Source organism: Gobio gobio (assembly GCF_949357685.1).
Source record: "Gobio gobio genome assembly, chromosome: 1".
Lineage (NCBI taxonomy): Eukaryota > Metazoa > Chordata > Actinopteri > Cypriniformes > Gobionidae > Gobio > Gobio gobio.
In genome coordinates, this window is record NC_137097.1 from 68,879,299 (window position 1) to 68,903,307 (window position 24,009).

The window sequence follows — 24,009 nt, forward strand, 5'->3', positions numbered from 1 at the left end:
AGCGAGCCCATGTAATCTTCCAATCAACAGCCAACAGCCAGTTTACCTTTGCTTACCTCTCCTCAGGCCAGTTTCACACTGCACGCGTTAGCAGAGCGTATTTTTTCGGCACCCATGTTAACAGATCAGAGCATTCACACCGCACGCAGAGGCGGCGCGGCAGCGCGGCGCAGAGCAGAAGCAGTAGTGCCGCGATCGTTTCAGCCCGAGTCTATATTTGCTCACGCTGAATTAAAGCCACAGTGCATTGTTCTGATCAAAATTGACCTGATTAACATGAAAGATAACACATTTCACCATGAAATCATGTAGTGAAGTGTTCCATTTATTTCACAATAACCATATGACATCCAGCGCTGTGAAAAAACTACAACCCCAAATCAGAAAAAGTTGGGACAGTATGGAAAATGCAAAAAAAAAAAAAAAGAAGTGATTTCTAAATTTACTTTGACTTGTATTTCATTGCAGACAATATGAACACAAAATATTTCATGTTTTGTCTGGTCAGCTTCATGTCATTTATAAATATGCATCCTTTCCTGTCATTCAGACCTGCAACACATTTCAAAAAAAGTTGGGACAGGAGCAATTTAGGGCTAGTAATGAGGTAAAATGGTTAAATAATGATGTGATTTGAAAAAGGTGATGTCAACAGGTGATTGTAATTATGATTTGGTACAAAAGCAGCATCCAAGAAAGGTCTAATCCATTAGGAGCAAAGATGGGCCGAGGATCGCCAGTTTGCCAACAAATACGTGAGAAAATTATTGAAATGTTTAAAAACAATGTTCCTCAAAGAAAGATAGGAAGAGATTTGGATATTTCACATTCAACAGTGCATAACATAATTAAAAGATTCAAGGAATCTGGAGGAATTTCAGTGCGTAAAGGACAAGGGCGCAAGCCTAAGCTGAACAACCGTGATCTCCGATCCCTCAGGCAGCACTGCATCAAGAATCGTCATTCATCTATAAGCGATATCACCACATGGGCTCAGGACTACTTTGGCAAACCTTTGTCAAGTACCACAATACGCAGTTACGTCCACAAATGCCAGTTAAAACTGTACTGTGCCAAAAGGAAGCCCTATGTTAACAGTGTCCAGAAGCGCCGTCGACTTCTCTGGGCTCGGAGGCATCTGGGATGGACCATCACACAGTGGAAACGTGTACTGTGGTCAGATGAATCAGTATTTGAGGTATTTTTTGGGAGGAATGGATGCCGTGTTCTCTGGACCAAAGAAGAAAAGGATCATCCAGACTGTTACCAGCAACAAGTCCAAAAGCCAGGGTCTGTCATGGTATGGGGTTGTGTCAGTGCCCTTGGCAAAGGTAACTTTATGCACCATTAATGCTGAAAAGTACATAGAGATTTTGGAGCATAATATGCTGCCTTCAAGAAGACATCTTTTCCAGGGACGTCCATGCATATTTCAACAAGACAATGCAAAAACAACTTCTGCTCACATTACAAAGTCCTGGCTGCGGAGGAAGAGGGTACGGGTACTTGACTGGCCGGCCTGCAGTCCCGACCTGTCTCCAATAGAGAATGTGTGGTGCTTTTTGAAGTGCAAAATGCGCCAAGCCAATGTTGATTCTGGTTTTATTACGAGCTCTGTCACGTTCTCTTTTTGCCAGCAGACTCTCCTGTCTTGTGTTTTTTTTAATTCCCTGGAGGATGGAGATTTAGCAATGTCAAACTGTCCTGCTTCGCTCATTGTGACAACTAACCTACACCACTGCCACACCATACACGCATCAAAGTAGATGGAGCAACTTTTCTCTATTTATGGACATGACGAGACTTCCCGCTAGATCTAAAATATAAACACTTATAATAGGCTTACTATGGTGAATCAGGGTTAGACAAGTTTTGAAACTTTAGACAAATAACATTCCTCAAAAGCTTGATGAATCATATTTGATACTCGCATTTAAACATGATCAAACAAATGATGTATGGATAATCAAGTAAACCTAAGTTGCTTCAGTCCAGTAAGAGTTCATGATAAGTGGTCTATTTTGTGTGTGTTGAGTATATTTGATGAACACAAGTAGGCCACATTTGCTCATTTACAGTAATGAATTTGATCTCTTGTTGTTGATCAGATGCTGGATGCAGAATAGTCACATGGAGTACTGGTGGATTATTCGCTCTCCCATCCTGCTGGCCGTGTTGGTGAGTGAGAGACTCGTTCATGTCCCTCATCAGCCTCTCTCAGCTGTACTTAACTGCCTATTCTCCCACATCCAGAGCACTGTTAATGACACTTCACCTCCTGTAATGCCACTTTACCTCCACCCTTGAAGTCAACATGAATACAAAATTGCTTTTTTCGCCTTGATTATCTGGAGATTAGACAGGAAAGTAGAAGGAAAGAGGGGGAATGGGTTCAGGACATGCAAACACAACATAAACAACACACCTCTCTTCTTGTAATAATTTAAAGGCACAATATGTAATGTTCACTGTTAGATGTCTCTTATTGTGGTTTTTGCAATATTTTAATTCAAAAATTGTACATATTGTGCCTTTAACATAGTTTAAACATCATTTAAACATTTAATTGCTCCATATCTACTGATGTCACAAATCTCAATCAATCAATCAATCAATATATTTTTGTCACTGAATATTATGTTTCACTCAGAAATGCATGTCTTTCGAACTTCAGTGACCCAGTGTTTCAAAAGAAAAGGGCCGGGAGATTGGGGACTCGGAAATAAGGCAATAAAAAAGTGTGTAGTACGGTTCTAAGAATGGTGAGGAATAGTTCCGGTTATGGGTGAATACCAATCAAAGGTGAGCATCCCTGTGTCCTACTCACTCTGAAGGGCAGAGCCCTTGAAGTGGGGACTTTGGAGGGAACAGGGCACTTGCATTTCATAATGTAGCCGTTTGGAATGCATTTGGTGAAGGGAACAATGAAAGACCACAGAATTTCCTCATTATCTTCACCTGGAATGTAACCAATACATGCAGAGCGGCGTCCATCACCCCATTAGCTTACAGCAGGAATTTTGTTATTATTACTGTTAATATAATTGTTGCAAATAAATATACATTTTATAATGAAGTTATTCTTGTTTGTTGCCCGCCTGTCAGTTTTTTTTATAGCTGGCCAACCGCTCTATTTGAGCGAACATGGTGGACATTTTGTGGCACTATACAGCAAAATTAAAGGGTTAATTCACCTAAAAATGTAAGTTCTGTCATCAATTATTCACCATGTCGGTCCAAACTTTGGAAGACAGATGAAGATATTTTTTATTTCTGTCCCTGCATCGAATGTCTGTTCACCCAAAACTCTGACTCTTCAAACCGTTCAAAAATAGATCATAAAATAAATCCATATGAATTGAGTGGCTTAACTGTATCATAACTATATATAACATAATCACTTTATGTGAAGAACAGATTTAATTTAGGTTTTCAGTCACATACATTGATCAGCAAATGTACATAGAGCTCATCCGTACCTAATGTTAATAAATGAAACCTTATTGTAAAGTGTTACCAAATATTATACGTATTGGAACAAATAGATACAGAGCCCCTGAAGGGACATGGTGAAGGAAAAAATATATGAGATGTGAGGAAAAATTCTCTTGCAAATGTTTGCGTTCCCCCGAGAAACTTTGCATTCAAAATGTTTTACGTTCGGAAAGTTTCTTGGGGGAACACAAAAGTTTCGTTTTTTTCATTCCATATTTTTTCCACCACCATGTCCCTTCAGGGTTTTCGTAAATAGGCATGATTCGACTATATTAAAAGCATTATAATTACAAAACTAATGACATTTCCTGTTCTGTCATTCCAATTCAAAATCCTGTGGCCACATGTTAATTACATTTTACATTCATGAATTGAAAAGGGGCAATTCTTAAAATCTGAATTTTACCCAGCGCAACACCCATACCATATTCATAGTAAGAATTATGATAATAATGATGACCCAGCCGGGGAATATGAAGAACACAGTAAGGTTAAATGTTTTATGCTGTTTTATGCCCTGCAGTTTCCATTTGTGCTCACACCGTCACACCCAATTACATTGCATTTGCTTTAGCATTAAACACAACATTCAAAAGTCATTTCCATTATGCATGAAGCACAGTGCCATATAACGCCGACTCTCAGTAAATCAGGAAGCGACTACACACAATATGTTTTAGGGTGTACAGCTATGATTTGAAAGAATCGCCCTCCCCTCCTCCAGTGTCTTATTTCCACATGATTGCATTGAAAGGCGCAATAATGTGCAACATTGCCAGGCATCCATAATGCTCACATTGGCTGTGAAGTGCAGATGAGCATTTAGCAATGTGCAGTGATGTTTCTGCATAACTGTTCGAGTGTTCCTGTAGTGGGCAGGAATTCCTATGTTTAAATTCTCACAGGGCCGGACTGTTCGACTGCTGTTCCCAAACTCTGCCAAGCATTACTGACTTCCTTCCCCCACTCTCCTTGCCGCCCCAGTCCCTCATCTTGAGTCATCTATTGTGCTGTGAGAGAACTGTTGTGTCAGGTTTGTCCTGCTAATATGACATAATGGTCTTAACCAGGGCATTATTATGTCTTCTTCTCTGTCCAGATTAACTTCTTCATATTCATACACATCATCAAGATCCTCGTGTCCAAACTGAGGGCACACCAAATGAGATATTCTGACTACAAGTTCCGGTGGGTGTCCTGCAGTTAAAGGGTTAGTTCACCCGAAAGTGCAATATCTGGTATTATTTATTCACCCGTATTCCAAACCTTTGCTTCAGAGGAACTGATTGAAATTTAAGTTAGTTATTTGCTGAAAATCTCAAATCTTCAGCCTTCAAACATTTTGCATCACAATTGGTTATGAGACTTGAAACCAGTGACATTTGCAACTATGATGTGATGTGTTGCACCATATCCGCCATATTTGAATCATTTGCATGCAAACGTGATGGAGATGTGAGACCGGCAGCATATAGTTGAGGGATTTTCAGTCTGTTCCTCACACAAAACATTATTACAGTATATAGTCTTTCATAATTGTAATAATTAGAACGTTTATTTCATTTTAATTTTGCATCGTTTAATTATTAGCTCTTCACCAACTTGTGAACCTTCTGCAGTTCCCTCATGAATCCCTGTTAGGAAAAACCCTTGTATAGAATATTGAGTACATTCTTCCAAACAACACAAAGAAAGTCATGCAGGTTTGGAACAACATGAGGGTGCGTAAATGACAGAATTTACATTTTTGAGTGAACTGTCCCGCATTTGCACAATATTGTGTATTCGTTTCCAGATGACCTGTGTATGTTTCTTTTTTCCTCTCGTTTTCAGGCTTGCTAAGTCCACCCTCACCCTGATTCCGTTACTGGGGATCCATTTGGTCCTGTTTTCCTTTGTTACTGACGAGTCTACCTCACATGGTGCTCTACCCCTGCGCCTCACAAAGCTCTTCATTGACCTCTTCTTTAACTCCTTCCAGGTCAGAAAGCCCTAATATACCATCACTCTCACAAGGGTTGAGCAAAATGCTGAGTTTCAGAAATAAACAATTATTAAATAGGAATATTCGAACGATCAGAGCCATCAGGCCGGAGACGGGTTTATTGAGGATGACAAATCGATTTAACAATTATTAAATAGGAATATTCGAACGATCAAAGTCATCACGACGGAGACGGGTTTATTACTGCTTCCTGAACAATGCTAGGAAGGCTGTTCCAGAGTTTAGGTGCTAAATAGGAAAAGGATCGACTGCCTGCCGTTGATTTTGATATTCTAGGTGTTATCAACTGGCCAGAATTTTGAGACCGCAGTAGACGTGATGGATTATAATGTGTTAAGAGCTCGCTCAAGTACTGGGGAGCTAAACCATTTAGTGCTTTGTAAGTAATAAGCAAGTTTTTAAAATGTATGCAATGTTTAATAGGCAGCCAGTGCAGTGTTGACAGAACTGGGCTAATATGGTCATACTTCCTGGTTCTAGTAAGAACTCAAGCTGCTGCGTTTTGGACCAGCTGGAGTTTGTTTATTAGGCGAGCAGGGCAACCACCCAGTAGAGCATTACAATAATCTAGCCTTGAGGTCATGAGGGTATATAAGGGCGCCTAGAAAGAACATCATAAGCTTCATTTGCCTGAAGGAAGACGTGCTGAAAGTATGGCAACTTTAATAATAAACCGCAGAGGCGATATACTGAAAAGGTGGAGCAATATGCGGCCACTTATTCATAAAGCACCTGCGCTTCCCAGGCTTAGGGAAAGATAATACCTGAGCCAATACTACTGCACTAGTTTATTCAACAAGTGAATAGTCATGACACATATTTTCTCTCAAACTCCAAGCTAAATACTGGAGAGAGCTCATGCTTCTACTTCTTCAGGAAATTTGTATAATGTATTTCACATGAGGCCCAGCCACTACAACAGACGTACTGCTGCTTCACTAATGTGTTAATCAAACAAATTTTCCTTTATCCCCAAACTAATGCGCTTCCCCCAAGGTAAAAACACACATCCCCATGAAAAGCCCAATATCAGTCTCCTATGGGGAGAGTGCTTATCATCCCTAGAAGATATTTCACTCTTTCCTTTTTTTGGGAGAATAACTTATGATCTTTACCCCATTGTAGTAATACTCAAACAACCTCTTGTCCCCCAACTTCTGATTTTGTCTCTAGCTGGATATACTGCTCAAACGCTGCCGAATTAACCTTTGCCTCTCTGAACTTCTGGACCACTGCCTCGACAGATGTGGCAAAATGCCAAGTAGGCCTCACTGAGGCATCCAGGAGAAAAGCTCTATCTTCTAATATTTTACCGATCTGAGCGCATGGTCTGAGGTGCATGGAGCAGGTGCACTTAGGGTGTGTCCGAATCCACTTTTGCTAGTTTAACGACGGAAAAAACGGTTGGTGCGCCAGCCAGGGGCGCCGCTAAGGGGGGGGGGAATTAGGGCGATTCTAAGGGCCCACGCACTTTTGGGGCGCCCAGAGATTGGTTTTATTAGTAGTAACAGTACTAGTAGTAATGCAATAGAAATTATAAATGTATAATCTACCAAAGAGTTACAAATATAACAAAATTATGGCTTATTTCTGCATTTCTGGCAAAATCCAGCAAAACGCTCCTCTCACGAACCACTCACACTCAAGGGACATTTGCTCAAATCCCACTCCGACATGAAATTTCTCTGCACTGTAGTATAGCTACTTTAATTGTTGTAGCCATTAAGAAAATGTATTTAGTTTTATATTTATGTTTAAATATTATAATGTAATTTTTTTTTATTTTATCTCTATCTATGTTGTCAATCTGTCAATGTTGATTATGAAAAGTGATTAGCATGAGTTAGAAAGGAAACATCATAAGATGCACAATGCCAGGAGACATGGAGTGGGTCAGACATGATTGTGACCACTTCATTAAGTTTTGTTCTCTAGAAAGCCTTTCTTTAAAGTAAATTTCATTTTGTATAAATTGTATCTTAATTTTAAACAATGTTTCATCGGCCAATTGAGGCATTCTGGGTTGAGCGAGTGGTATTTTGATATGGTATTTATATATCAGATTTTGGATAGCTAGGTTGGTGCGGTAGGGGGCCCAACATCATATTCTTTCATAGGGCCCAAAATTGCTAGTGGCGCCCCTGGCGCCAGCCACATGGTCCAAAAGAGTTGGTACCCAGTCTCTTAATGAGTAATGGATATGTTTTGGGCGTATTTAAACAAAGTGGCACTGGACGTGAAAATGATAACTGCGTCGGCCTGAAACTAGTAAAAACACTTGCGTCGCATTGCCCTGGGTGTATGATAGGGTCCAAGGTTTCGATATGCCATGCAGACATGGATAAAGAGAAAAATAACCTTGCCAAAACTCCCTGAAAGCCCCATATGCTGCAAATTAGCAATGCATTCAAATGTCCCTTGATTGGGCAGCTAAATTGACATTTTGTAGCTTATTTTACAGTGAGAGAGCATGCGCTACAAATTGGCTGACTCACCCTTTGACAAACTGATAATGACACTCAAGTGGAGCGCAGCTGCAATGTGTCGAATTTGTATCCTGATGAATTGCCCTGATGAGACTTTCACATGTGTAAAGATTCAGAGAAAGAGAGAGAGAGAGGCCATAAAGCTTCACTGTTATTTATCCATCTGTAGACACTTCATGCTTGTTGGAATATCTTATAACAGAACTCAAAGTGTCTATCATATTGTCATGTTTAGCTCTCTCTCAAAACAGACTGATTATTACTTTTATAGATTTCTGAAAGCACTTTGTTTATATTTACAGTATGTTTGACTATGAACAGCCTCAGAACAGGATGTTTAATTGGGTTTTTGCAGTAAAAAATGCAGGACATTTATTGTGTGAATTTGTGTCCCTGGGAATCAAAGCATTTAACAGTGTGTGTTCCCTGGGAAGCAAACCTATAAATGTGGCATTGCTAATGTTACTGTTCTAGTCAAGCGACAGAAATTGTATGGCATTCCCTGCTGAAAAGAACAGCTTGAATTGCTGATCCAGGCTGATTTATGATGGTTAGTGCTGGTTTAAGTTAGGTTTAAGTGTAGGGTTAGAGTCGACAGGACTATTGGATAGAAATGTTGTTCCTTGACCAGCAAACATGTCCTACTTCTGGTGAAGCTGGTTGAACAAGGAAGTCTTGCTGGTAGAGGACCAACCTCCTATTGGGACCAGCATTCAAAACACAACATACAATGGTGATCTGCTTATACTATGGCGAATTTCCCAAAAGCATTGTTAGCCAACTTTTATCACAACTTCCGTCATTTGCGAAACCATAGTTCTAACGAGCATTGCAAGGATGTGGGCTCTCGACCTGTGGTTTGAAGCTTAGTTTCTTGTTAGTATGACATGGATTAAAATAGATAATGCTTTTGTACAAAATAAGATATTAAAATATGAATCAATTAATTAGAAGAAGTTATTCCTCTACCACCTACAAGATGTCACCAATATGGTTCAAATGACTGATGTGCGAAGAAGTTACACATTTTTTTGGAAACAATCATGTCTAGCTATTTAATTTCTCCAATGATGCATCTATGTACTATCGCAGTTATGCAACAAGTTACATCATTGTACGGGAAACACACCCCTGGTCATCAGAGAAGAGATGTTGCTGCAAGAGAGAGGGGAAGTTGTATTGATTAAAGACTATGAGGGCACATGAATTGGTTTAAATGACTTGCTTATTCATGCTCTGACATGTTCACAGGGGCTGCTGGTTGCAATCTTATATTGCTTCGTAAACAAGGAGGTGAGTTCAGTCTCTTTTCTTTAATGTACACAACCTCACAAAGGTAGTTCTGTTCTCACAAATCTGTTTCCTTTCCATTCTGTGCATCGTCTTGATTGGTCAGGTTCAGTCTGAGATTCTGAAGAAATGGAGACGCTGGAAGCTTGGGAGGGACATTGAGGAGGAGTACCGCCACACTTACAGCCAGACCCTTCAGATGAAGAGTGGCAGCATCCTGGTCCATTCCTCCAACCTCCCACAGCTGCCTGATATCGCTACCACTACCTCCAGGCTCGGCAGTCCAGAAGAGAAGCAGATGTTGGTGTCCAACAGCCAGAACGGAATGGGTACTGGGCAGGGATGCCTGCAGTTCACCTCCACAACACAGGATGGCTCCACCTGCAGTTCGATAACAGAGGACATAGTGGTGGTGGACGGAGGAAAGTGTTGTAGCGTTCCACAGGACAATGCTGAGAGAAACCTGTGAGCTGATAGGCACTCCAGGTGTCTCAGCGAAGACCCTTAGCCCGACTACTCTCGCTTTCTCTGGCTGAGGGCCCTGAACCCTCAGCCCTAGATGGAGCGAGAGGCGTGTGTGTATGTGTGTGTCCCTGGCACCCGTGTGAGCTTGTGAGAGCATTGCCCTCTCCAAAGCTCAGCAGACAACTCATGAAGGACACCTGTCCGTCACATTACATGGGCGAGCAGAAGTTGAACATATCTTTGTTAACAAAGATTTGCACAAATGTATATGCTAACAAACCCTTTGATAAAGAACAGAGTCTTACCTCTAGTGTTATTCAGTATAGCTGTCTGTGATGTCAATGATTTAGTAGAGAAAACCCATCTGGACTGCAGGGTCCAAAAGGAACCAGTGCAAGCAAACACCCACAACCAATGTCTCTGGATGAACGGAAAATTAAAGAAATACACTTAACTGAACTTAAAAACTGCCAAACAGTTCATGGATTACACATGCATCACACAAGCTTGGACTGAACCGAAGAAAACCTACACAAATTTCCATGCAAGTTTATGCTAATTTGGTAAAGCAAAGCCATGCTGTCCACCTGAAAATTGGTCTTTCGGGTGAAGCTGATTGGTCAAGGACTTTCTGCTGGTTAAGTTAGTGAAAAAGCCTTGTGGTGAAACCAGCACACCAGCATTTTTGTTTGCATATATTTTGGAATCAATTGATACTTTGGGGTACATGTAACAAGTAAAGCTGTTTGTGTTTAGTTTAATTAAAACCATCTTTGAATTTGTTAGAATTGAATTGCCAAAGCAAGGTATAGATATAGACTGATCAAGCCCGGTATTGCCCATGTGCCTTTATCTGTAGGTCATAGACCCCAAAATTAAAGCAAAAACACTAAAGCCGCTTTTCCACTGTTGAGCCAAACAGTTTTAGGAACGGAAAGGATCAGTTCTAGTTATATTTCCACTTGAGTTTGGTTTGCCGGATCGGCACAGAATGGAGCGGTTTGGCCCGACAGTGGAAAAGCGGCTAAGCGAAGTACAAATCCATCAGTTACAGACTCAATCTTAAGATGTGAAAGTTGCTTAAAGCAGATTCTGTATAGTGAATCAAGCACACATTAGATGAATGTGCCACTATTAATCACTATTACTGATGTGCTCCCTTCAAAGAAACATGCTTGGTATACTCAAGCATGCAAAATGCAGCCATATGTAGAAGACTTCAAAGGGTCTGGGTCAATGCCTTAATGGAGTAATATGCCAGATCGGATTCCCTTGTGTCAGTGGTCAGAAGAATTGACTGTCCACCAGACATTTTGATATGTTCAAGAGTCGGTTAGCAACTGCTTCTTCTCTTGGATACTTCTCATCTCCCAAGAGGCATTCAAATCCTTTTGCCATAGAGCTTCGGGAAGTGTAGGAGAAACTGAGAGGACGAGAGCCAGAAAGCAAAGACAACATTTAGAACAAATTCCAACCTAACACATCGATCAAAATGATTCCTCACTCAGAGGATGTTTTAATGCTCAGATCAAGATAGGACATGCCATAAAAATACGCAACTGCAAGACACTGAAATGAGGTTGCAGTGAAGGTTAAATGTTAAGTGTGTAATTTCTGTTACGTTAGCACCACTAAAACTCTTTGTTTGAGTGGCCCAACTGGGACATAACAACATTGATTCAACCAATGGCTTGAGTCTGGGGTGGGAACCATGGGGTTATGTTTTGTCTGGACAATATCAGCAGTTGCTCCAGCTGGTAGATCCTGCAACTGCATCATTATGAAGGAAAAAGCATCTGTCCTCATTGACAGCCAATCAAACGTAGCTGTGTATTCTGACTAAATACATTTTTATTGCAAATATTTTATTATATGATAATAGAAACTGCATTTAAGATGACTAAGAATGCCAATGAACGAGTTTCCCCTAGATATTGAGAAGAGTTTGACAAAAACAGGAATTTTTGAAATTCTGTCTAGTGCCGATAATGGCGTATAAATGACACGCTTCACCTTTAATGACGATGAGCAGCTGATGCCCCATATTGTGGCATTTGTGTGCATAATGATGCACATTTATATTTTATTTAGATCATCAAACACATGATGATCATGACGACGATTATCGCAGATATTATGTGGGGCAATTTGCACAATTTTAATTTATAATTGTTGTAGATATTGGTAAATGCCTGTTGAGATTTGTAATGACTTTGTTTTGTGGTGTCTGCTATTTGTGCACATGGTGTGTATTTTGTGCTTGTGTGTGCTTTGTGGAGAGTGAGAGAAACATAGGTCCTGGTTTAGAGTTCAGTTAACTGAGAAGAGGAATTGCTGGCATTTTTTTTTTTTTTTGCATTACTCAAGCCCAAATTGCCTTTTGAGTGAAACTGGCTGAGATAAATCAGTCCTTCTGTGTTGGAGGTGATGTAGTGGTGGCTAATTTGTAATAATTGCTGGTGAAAGACTCTTTAGTACTTACATAGTGTTAAACATGACATAATTTAGTTAGACTTCTGTCAAAAAAAAAGGAAATATTCTAACGCCACAAAGGATCAAAGAGGTTGTCTGCCAAAGCAAAGCAGTCCTGTTGGATATTTCAAAAAGATTTTTCAAAATTGGCATCATTTACTGTTATCCAAGCATGAGAGTAATCGCGGAAGTCGATAAATCATGCATGCATGGGTCTGCCTTCTATTTCCATGCGAGTGTAAGGCCTCTGTTTCTTGCAGCCAAACTGAAGTGATGCTAAAGTCTTCAGTGAAGGAAGCAAAGTGCCTGTTATGCTCATCTATCTGCATTCAAACTTCAGACCCTCTTGGAATATGTAGGAATGAACTTGCCAACAGTATCCCAGGAAAACCCGAGCCATGCTTTGGATGCAGAAGACATGGAAAGCTTTTATCAATTGAACCAATTATTAAGCCTCTGAACGGTAATGAAGTCACATCAAAAATTGAAATTGGTTGAAAAGTCAGTAGCTATATATAGATATAAACCGTTTGGGTCGCAATTGGTCAATGATGTAGAAGAGAATATTAATATTAAATTTGTTCCTCACACAAAACTGTCATACTGTATGACTTCAGAAAACTTCATGAATAGAGCACACAACATATGGACTCATTTTTATGGTGCTCATGAGTATAAATTGTCATATATGGAATAGAGCAGCTTTGATATATTGTATAATGTTTCACTTTGTGTTATATGGAAGAAAAAAATGTAGGGTTGGAATGTCATGAGAGGATCTGACAGAAATTTCAGTCACTTTATTTTAAGGTGTCCATGTTACAGTGTAATTATACAATTAGGTAATTAAGTAATATTAATATTAATATTAATAACAACATGTAATTACTATAGGGTTAGGTTATTTGGAGTTAATTTACTGATATTACTATAATAAGTACATGTAACGTGTAATAAGGACACTGTAAAATAAAGTGTTACCGAATCTCCCTTTTAAGTTTGGTTTTTGCCAAAATTCAAAAACAAAGATGCCAGTATATTACAAAAATGATCTTGCAAAATATATTACGAGATACTGTTTGCCCCTGAAAAACGCTTTTTCTCTGACTGCAGTGTCTTTGGTTGAATGTATTGTGAATTCCTTGTATTTTTTTTCACAGTGTTGGTGTTTAATAGCATATACCCCAGCTACATTGCAAATGACTGATGCAAAACCATACATTTAGAGCACTCCCATTATAATCAAAGACACGGTCCACACTGCAAATAAACAGTGTGGGCGCTTTGCTCATTGTAATGGGTGTGCTCTAGTGTCGTGTTGTGTGGCTTGCTTGCTATGTAGGTGGGCTGATGGTATGGCTGGTCAGACAGGAAGAGTAACAGAGAAGGCCTGCCATGCTATAGATTAAAATATGTGCTTGTGTAATGTTTTTTTTCCCCTTCATTATTAATTATGATATGAAGATGGTGAATAAATAAATTCAAGTAAAGAAAAAAGTTTGTGTGGTTTGTCTTTCACTGTAACCAAATAGCCCCAGTAGAGCATTGTTAAATGGGACAGTCTAGCCAACGACCTGGTGGTGGTGGGGTAGGATGTGGGTCCGTATCTGCAAACGTAGTAATGGGTGGGAACAGAACTTGATGAATAATGATTGGCTAGATAGATAATTGGTGAATGACGTGATATTGAAGTCTTCCAGGTAGAACTACGCTAGAGCTCCCATTTCTTGTCACCTACCAACTGTGACAACTGCCGTTGATGAGTGACAGTAACGTTTGTACTAGATTATTTTGAAAGTTATATTACACTGTCTGAAAACAAAGCAGCGCTGTAAAATATAATTAGTTAGACTTCTTAACCCTCTGGGGTTCTTCGGGTCAAAAATGACCCGAAGCGTTTTATAATAAAATGTTAAAAATCGTAGCTTCATCAGAATGGTCCGAAACTTGGTGACTTTATTGGTACTTGGTATATGAACATCCAACAAAAATTTGGGGACAGGATTTGAAAAGTGTAAGTGGTCGTAAAAAAAATAGTCACACTCAGGACCTTCGGGTCAAAAATGACCCCCATAGGAAATGCAAGGGAAATTGGCAAAAATATGAGTTTATTTGTGCATACAATCTACAAATCAGCCAGGATGCAGAAAAAAACATCTCTAAAACATCAAGAGTGCAAAACAGACAAAAAAACTCACACACACACACACACACACACACACACACACACAAAAACACAATTAGCTTTTGGAATGGCACACGTTCATTTGTGTGTGCGTGTGTTTTTGTGTGTATAAGTGTGTGTGTGAGAGAGTTTTTTTGTCTGTTTTGCACTCTTGATGTTTTAGAGATTCATTTTCATATCTTGCCAATTTCCCATTCATTTCTTATGGGGGTAATTTTTGACCCGAAGGTCCTGAGTGTGACTATTTTTTTTTACGACCTCTTAGACTTTTTAAATCCTGTCCCCAATTTATTTTGGGTGTTCATATACCAAGTACCAATAAAGTCACCAAGTTTCGGACCATTCCTATGAAGCTACGATTTTTACATTTTTCATGTGTTACCTTGTTGTGTTTTGCATACTGAATGTTGAAGTCTGTGTGTGACTCAAGCAAGATCAATTGCAAGATATTGTCACAAATATAGAGGGATTATATGAACCTAACTACAAGTTTCACAAGGTGCTTATGACATGTGTTAGCAATACAATTTTAAAAGATCATTATTCAACATGACTGAGTTAGGTCAACTTTTAAACGCAACCTATTTATTTCTCCCCTTCCTTTGGAACCAACTAACTGATTTCTTGCTGCATCAATAGGAAGAGAATTACAATGAAGTGCACAACCAAATGGACACTGATCACCATAATGGTTAGTTCGAACTAAACAACATTTTAGGAAAATCTACATTAATTCAACTTATGTGATTTTTCAGTTGCATTGACAATTCAACATTCAATATGACGGTCATGATCACCAGTGAGAGTGCCCCGTGATTACCACTAGAGGGCACTGTCATTCAATCAGAGACTACATTACCCATAATCCTTCTCCCAGACTCATCAGCACTCATTGTTTACACCTGTGTTTCATTGACCTCATTACCTCTGCCTAAATCTAGCCTGTTCACCCTGTCATTCACTGTGAGGTTTTGTATGTGTTATTGTCTCTTGGTTTTTGGATTTCTTGCCTGTTTCTTGGATTAGCCTTTTGCCTCTGTCCCCTGCTTTGTTTGTTTGGACTGCCTGCTTGTTTGCTTATTTATTGACCCATTGCCTGTACTTTGGATTACATGTCTGGATTGTCCCTCTAATAAAGCTGGATTTGGATCTCCAACCCAAAGGATCTCCTTCTGAGCTGCATCCCAATTCAGAGGCGGATTGTGTCACAATTGTGTGGCGAAGGCTGTCCCAATTTGAAGGATCCTTCAAATGCGGCCTTCAGTTCCTGTGAGAGAAATTGCAGAATTACACCTTTAACCGTATGTACTGGTTTCAACTTACTCAAATATCGTAACAGGTGTGTGCAGGCAGGAAGACGAAGACAGGTAAACACAGATCCCAAACGTAGTTTAATTGTAATTACTTCATAGACAGGAAATCACACAACACATCTAACATAACTGAGATCAGACAGAGACTGAAGGAATGGGAGGAACTTATATAGTGAACAAAATGAGAATAATGATGACACAGATGAACTAATGATGATGGTAACCAGGGAGACAGACGAGTGGCGGGAAACAGAACAAAGGAACATGTGACATATGCAAACAAACTGAAAGTCCAATCAAACTGAAACTAAACGTGACTGTGACAAATATCTATTGATACAAAATGTAAAAAAACAACAACCTTTAAAGCGTTCAAATGTTGACTTGCATTTTACTAATATGTGATTATAGATTATACACTTTATTATATGCAGGGATGGACCATTTGTGAACCCTCACTGTAAAAATCCAACAGTAGGATTAACACTTTTTTGTTGCCTCTGGCTTGGCGTGCTCAGTTGGGGACACTACATTTTTCAACTAAACATCGAAATAAATCTAATTAATAAACTAAATTAACCATTTAAACTAAATTACTGATCGAATTATTGATCTAAAGCCCACACTGTCACTGTATGATAATTGAAATGAACTGATGACATCAGCGTTTTTTCCAGAATGGCTATACAGCTGAATAAAATTATGCTGCATTATTTTCCTGTTTAACACTGTAAAGCTGCTTTGAAACAATCTACATGGTTAAAAGCGCTATATAAATAAAGTTGACTTGACTTTTTAGTTAAAGGGGTCTTGATGGACTCGATCTACTCCATCTATGTTTTGATAATAATTTTAAATCGGATCCAGGTGTTTCCTTTTTGTCCGAAATGATGTTTTTTTTTACTCTTTCCCCCCCAAACACAGAATTTTCCATTATTTGTGAGAAAACGCTTCCCCGCCAAACACAATGTTTTCCGGGTTTCCTTGTTTTCACCATTAGACGCTAGGGGGGTATGATGCATCTTCTGAATGACTACAGAATCTCCTAATCAAAACACAGGCGAAGAAGATGCAGAAACAAGCAATCTCATGTGTAATCATATGCATATGTAAAATAACGTGATCATCAACACGGAAACAGCATATAAATCCAAACTGCCTAATGTTAATGAATGAAATGTCAACCCAGGATGAGCTATAGGACTGGGAAGCATTAGGGGTGTTGATGGACTCAATCTACTCCATCTGTGTTTGATCATCGTTATGAATCTGATCTGGATGTAGTCTTTGACAAAAACATGATTTTCTCAGCTTTTTGTTCAAAATGTTGCTTTTTTAAATTAAACTTACCCATATTTAAGTGTTGATAAAAAAAGCAATGCATGAAGCTAGAATAAAACATTATTTTTTGTTTAAAACCAGCGGGTCAGTGCTCTTTCTTTTGATATATTGCATGCTCACTCATACAACAAAATATTCTATGGGCCATTACATTTTTGTGAAAACTCTGGCGGTGGCTGGCAACAAAACGCTGCTGGGGAATACAAGAGTTAATACAAGAATATTCTGTGGGCCCTGAAAGTTTTGTGAAATTATTATTATTATTTTTAAATGCCGGCGATGACTGGGAAATAGTTAAAATGTTCTAAGACGTTGACATTTCTGAGTTTGCTAGGGTGTTGATTTTCTGAGTGGCTGCTTGGCAGTTGTTAAGGCTGTTTGGTTGGAAGACAGTTGCTAGGGTGTCCTGGATGCTTGTTACAGGATTGCTAGGCAGTGGTAGCTATATCAGGGGTTGTTAGGATGTGTGTTCTGAGAGAGTCGGGTTAGAAATAAGGAGACAGTCAACCCAACAACCCAGTCAAATATTTATCAACACCTATTAAATGTAGCCCACCATGTTGTAATATGCTCAGCACAGTGAGTGCTGTAAACCTGCCTAAACAAATCCTGTGTTTGGACTGGGCTGGAGTGTTGAGCGGACATGAATCCCGCATGATTTTTTAATCCGTTTATTTTTCTCAATCTCCTTTAAGGCCGTAGGCCAAGCTTCTGTTCTGCCTTTAACAAAACAAACCTGTCCGTTTCACCATATGCTTCTGACCTCTATGGTTTTATTATAAGGACTGGTTGTGCAGGGGAAAGAGGCACAGCATGGAAAAACAGATGTGTCAAGGTGTTGATGCTCTGGAGAACTGCTGTTGTGCTTGTGTGAGACTGATGGTGGAATATGACCTGATAAGGGCATTGTTATAACATGCTGCTTTAAATGCTAGCATGAATCATCATTTATCATATCACCACACCGGTTTGCCTCACAGCGTGATTTATGATTCACTATTAGAGCCTAACAAGGCCAATGAAATGCTTGAAACACACAGTTGTCTGATGTGGTGTGGCTGGGAAGATCTTGTTTCATAACCGTCTGGTTGGTCTTTTCTTTCTTTCTTTTTTAAAACCACGCTGTTTGTTTTCTTCTATCCTGGCAACTGCACTGCAACTCGAGAGTGCTGTTATCCAAATGAGGTGGTCCATTATCAAACGCTCCTGTCCACTGGGCCCTACATCATTTCCACATTATTCATAATGCTCGTGTTTGTGGTCAGATGACACTTGGAACAGAATTGCAGTCATTTGAACTATGTTGTAGTGATTTATGGTCTTAAATATTAATATTTAGTATTAATAGCTGGGCCGCGTGGCATTAGGATGAAAGGAGTTGGATTCCGTTTCACAGCCTTGAACACAAAGTGCTTGTGAACGTTGAACTCCTGAAGCACAGATAAGGTCCTTATTCTGGAACACGCAGATGAAGGAGCCTTGAAGTCGAAGGTTCTAACTTCTGTGCAGATGATCCTTATCCTCTGGAACACGCAGACGGAAGGATCTTTTAGATTCTGAAGGTAGTGCAGAAGATCTTGAAAATGGGGGGCGCTGAGCTTATGGACGTTGATCCTGTTGTGAACTCCCCAAATTCACTTCTTGCTGAACTTCTTTGTTTCTCTCTTTCAAGAGGGAGAGAAAAACAGCTTGTTCCTTCAGCTTCGTGCATCTTGGAACTGGAAACTCTTGGGACTGGAACCAGGAACTGGAGCTGGAACTCAGAACTCATTTGCATAGCTTAAATTCATCTTTAGAACAATGTCTTTAAAGGTCCCGTTTTTCGTGTTTTTTTGAAGCTTTGATTGTGTTTACAGTGTGCAATATAACATGTGTTCATGTTTCATGTGTAAAAAAACACAGTATTTTTCACACAATTTACTTATCTGTATACTGCTGTTTTCACTGTCCTCAAAACGGCCTGAGAATTTCCTCGTTCTATGAAGTCCCTCCTTCAGAAATACGTAACGAGTTCTGATTGTGCCAGCGGTTCCCGTGTTGTGATTCGTTGCCCGGGAAGGTCACGCCTCTTACCATAACGGGGAGATGAACGCGCTCAAACTACAGCCCCTGAAGGCCAAACAAAGGTGATTTGACTGCGGGATGAAAATAACAGCGTCTGAACGACATGGCGACAAACGCAACCGAACCGAACGCAACACTTCCTCTTCTCCACGAGGGAGCAACAAGACCACGCCCCCTTTTTCGCGTATTCTTGTGTGTAAAAACGGCCATTATAGTCAGAAAAATAGTATGCCTTCTGAATAAATCTCTCTGTTTGCCGAGATTGAGTGACACTCAGCATCCAGCACAGCAGCCAATCAGCACTCACAGATCAACGTGCAGAAAAACATCCCGCCCACCGCGCTCAGGGTGAAGAGAGTCTGTCCGAGCGCTGATGCCGATGCTGAACTTTGCCGTTGCATAACACATATAATTTTCCTTTTTGTTCATTGTCCGGGTGTTGTGCGTCTGTTCAAAGTAAGTGTGTTATTTATCTTGTTAGAGATCGCGGGTGCGATATGCCGGACTAAGCTGTCTATCACTATTTGCTATTATAACGGACGTTAGTTTATTACGGCCAACGATAGGATATAATTCTGTCTTTAGCAGGATGTTGTGCTGTATCATATATGTTTCCTTTATTCGTAATTGCTTATATTGATGTTATTATGTATATTTTTATTTGTATTTCGGTGAAAAGTGCCCGTTATTGAGGTATTCTAAAGTTGTAAACAACTTAATGCGCATGCGCGCAGGACATGTCCAGACAGAGCGCCGCTGATACAATACAGAACAAATTAAGCTATTTACTGTTTAAAGTAATGTGTATGACATAGTGAGTTTTCTTCAAATCATTACACTGGTAATTCTGTTTTAATGAACATTAATCATGTGTATTTCGGTTACAACATTTAATGTTATCATCATGTATATTTACCCTGCATTTCCTATGTTTATAGAAAAACCACATACTAAACACCTACAAATAAGGACAACTGTTCAACCATCTCTAATAACTGAGTTGTTGTGGTGACTAATAAACGGGGTACTCCCATATTGCAACCATCTTTGACTAAGTCTCTTACCGGACATCTTGTGGCGGGTTTCAAACCTAACCAGCAACATGCAACAAATGTGAACAAGCTACTAATAGCCACATCATTTCTACATGGTCCTTCGAGCCGGAGTGAGACTTGCTGCAAGTATATAAGATGGCAGCACATGCAGAAGCTGAGCCAACTGGGCGTGTCAGAAGGAAGCCAGCCCTTCCCGTCCGATATGAAGATTATGATCTTACTGGCTTTGCCCTGCCTAAGATGTATCCCGAACCCGTGTCACCACACACTCAGTTACCCTCCAATTTATCAGAAGGTGAAGAGCCACAGGAGGGTGCAACTGCATTCAGTCTACTGCAGATCTCAGGTGAAGAGCCTTATAGTTCAGAGGAGTGGTCCGACGCTGAACAAAGCAGGTCTGAAAGGGACGTCATTAAGCAACGAAATATGAATCTTCGACATGCAAATGAGAACATGCGTCACACTGTACAGATGATCCAGCAGGAAAATGATGCATTGCAGCAGACAAATCAGCGATATGCTCAAGAGCTCTCTCAACTTAAGCGGCAGATGCAGCAGCTACAGATTCATTTTGATCATCAACGGCCTGTAGCTCAACCCCTACCATCTGTTATACCAGCACGTCAAACATGTTCTAGCCAGCCTGTTCCTGCACCACGCCGTGGAATGAACATGCATGCAGCTGAGAGAGGGTTTAGGCCAGTACCAGCACCACGCTTCAAACAACACGATACCAACTCCAATGATGAACCTTCTCCAGCATTGGCGGCGGCTCCCAGAAGCACAATTTACTCCCCCTATGACACTCCAAGTGCCAAGCCACTCATTTGGGGGGCTCCAAAGGAAGGGGGACATTACCACCATGACGGTGATTATTATTCCCCATACCAACAGGAATATGAAACCTCCTCACCTTACGATCCTGCCTGGCGACCACAGATGCCTCATAGTTCACCAAGTCAAATGCCAGAGTCAATGTACAACCGCCCTACTCCCATCATACCAGACTTTGTACATCCGAACCCGAGAGAGTTTTCACGGTTGAAGATCGCCTTAGAGAACATACTACCTGCTAAAGCCACTGAAAGATTTAAATTTCAGATCCTCACCGACCATCTCAAACTAGAAGAAGCGCTACTCATTGCTGATTCATACAGCCATTCTCAGAACCCCTTCACCAGAACGATGGCTGCACTGGACCAGCAGTATGGTCAGCCACACCAGCTTGCCTTACAACGAATAGCGGAACTTATGGATGGCCCAGATATCAGCAGCGGAGACATAAAGGCCTTCAGACTATTTGCTCTCAAGGTTCGTTCTCTTGTTGGTATGTTGGGGCAACTAGGAACTGAGGGCACTTACGAATTGCAGTGCGGCTCCCATGTCTCCAGACTGTTGGCAAAATTGCCGCATGATCTTAGATCGAGTTTCCGCCGGTTTGCCCATCCACACCATGTTCCTATTCCAACCCTTCTCGATCTCTCTGAATGGTTAGAGTACGAAATCCAAGTACAGGAGGACACTTCAAGGTTCGTAACCAGTCAACGTAGAGGGCCTACTGTACGAACCAGAGAGATAATCAAAGACCACAAATATTCTCAAAAGAATGCTAACATTCTGCTTAACACTGAGAATGTACTGCTTGACACAACCTCATCTGCTACCATGAAAGCTGTTCCAAAGCCTTACTGCCCCTACTGCGATCACACAAAGCACTCCTTGAATAACTGCTCAAACTTCAAGCAACTAACAACAGATCAGAAGCGCAATTGGGTCAAAGAGAAGAATCGGTGTTGGCGTTGCGGTAGAAGCCATCAAGCAACAGAATGCAGTCTAAAGATGCGCTGCAAGCAGTGTAACAGTCGACATCTGCTTGTTCTTCATGACATAACTGTGAAAAGTGCTACAAGTACACAGACTGTGCAAAATCAAGCTGCTAACACTACTACCAATTCGTGTCTTCTCAATACCACGAATGAGATCCTTCTCATACGAAAGCCTCCTGCCAGCCGAAAAGTCCTACTGAAGATCAGTAAAGTAATCCTCAGGAACGGAAAACACTGCATGACTGCCTACGCTATTCAAGATGACGGTTCCGAAAGAACCATCCTGCTACAAAGTGCTGCTCAGCAGCTTGGCCTCAAAGGTAAACCAGAAGACTTACCGCTCCGCACAGTCAGGCAAGAGCTCCAGGTCCTCAGTGGTGCAGCAGTGTCATTTTCTATCTCCCCACTGTCGCAGCCCAAGAAGGTATTCCACATTAAAGGTGCATTTACGGCCCATCAGCTAAGCCTGGCTGAGCATACACATCCAGTCAGAGCATTGAGAGAAAAATATCATCACTTGAGGGGGCTTCCATTGCGACATCTAGACACTGTCCGTCCTGTGCTGCTCATTGGCTCAGACTACCCTCATCTCATTACTCCAGTGGAGCCAGTACGCTTTGGTCCACCAGGGGGACCTGCGGCCATCAAGACACGTCTTGGCTGGACGTTACAGGGTCCAGTGCATAATCTCCAGCTGGAGATCAATGAACAACGTTGCTTTTTCACCTCAACTTCATCACCTGAGACAGATCTTTATAAGCACGTTGAAAGACTGTGGCAGATGGATGTGCTACCGTGGCGCAGTGAGAAAACCAGCACAAGATCCAGACAGGACCACGAAGCAATAGCACTCCTGGATGCTAAAACAATCAGGGTTGAGGTAGATGGGGTGAAGAGATATGCCACCCCTCTATTGCGGGTAAAAAACATGCCACAGTTAAAAGCGACAAAAGAGGCAGTGATCTCACAGTTGAGAGCTACAGAGAAGCGACTGGTGAAAAATCCAGAACAAGCAGCTGCTTACACAGCAGAAATCCACAAACTGGAACAAGCAGGCTATGCTGTTAAGCTGGACCCGTATGCTGAACAGAACTCTGCCTTCTCATGGTACATCCCACACCATATGGTCCACCATAATGGGAAAAACAGAGTAGTTTTTAATTGCTCCTTCAGTTATCAAGGTCAAAACCTCAACAAGTTGCTGCTCCCAGGACCAGTGCTGGGACCATCCTTACTCGCTGTTCTGCTACGATTTCGGGAACACTCCATTGCAGTCAGCAGTGACATACGTGGTATGTTCCACCAGGTCAGGTTGCTCCCAGAAGACAGACCACTGCTGCGCTTTCTCTGGCGAGATCTCAAGGTACAGGAACAACCTTGTATTTTCGAGTGGCAGGTCCTTCCCTTTGGGACAACCTGTAGTCCCTGTTGTGCAGTGTATGCCCTTCAAAAGCATGTCATTGATCACAGCGAACCTGAGGAAGATGTCAGGCATTCAGTTTTGAAGTCCTTTTATGTCGACAATTGCCTGCAAAGCTTCACTACGACAGAAGCAGCTAAAAGCTTTGTTGACAAGCTCAGGACTCTACTGGCAGATGGGGGCTTTGAATTGAGACAGTGGTCTAGTAATCAGCCGGAAACCATAAACCATCTACCCTCCGAGTTGAAATCAGCTAGTACTGAGCTCTGGATTTCTCACGGCCAAACGGATACTCAAGAATCTGCTCTGGGACTGCTCTGGAACCACCAAACAGACACCATTTCCTACAGGTATCGTCCCATTGAGAGTGCTGAGACCACTATGCGTAACATCTACCGAACCCTGGCCAGTCAATATGATCCCCTGGGCTACCTTATTCCATATACCACTAGGGCTAAGCTCATAGTCCAACGTTTGTGGGACAAGAAAAGGGACTGGGATGATCCAAATCTTCCTCCTGGTCTATTGCAAACTTGGACAGAGTGGGAGGCAGAGTTACCATCTCTACCGCGCATTGCTTTCCCAAGGTCTT

General features: G+C 41.0%; 1 protein-coding gene across 2 annotated transcripts in view; it reads left to right on the forward strand.

The window, feature by feature from the left end:
* gcgra (glucagon receptor a) overlaps positions 1-12,262 on the forward strand; it is a 130,969-nt gene extending 118,707 nt beyond the window's left edge. Inside the window, exons 10-15 of one of the 2 annotated variants that reach the window (XR_013817330.1) lie at positions 2,109-2,178; positions 4,595-4,683; positions 5,329-5,476; positions 9,238-9,279; positions 9,383-10,387; positions 10,755-12,262. Coding sequence is in view for 1 of the 2 variants with exons in the window: in XM_079827452.1 (XP_079683578.1) it covers positions 2,109-2,178; positions 4,595-4,683; positions 5,329-5,476; positions 9,238-9,279; positions 9,383-9,745 (712 nt within the window). In the remaining variant the exon portion in view is untranslated. Of the gene's footprint in view, positions 1-2,108; positions 2,179-4,594; positions 4,684-5,328; positions 5,477-9,237; positions 9,280-9,382 lie in introns of both variants that reach the window. The other variant, XM_079827452.1, reaches the window with a different exon arrangement.
* Positions 12,263-24,009: the final 11,747 nt, after the last annotated feature.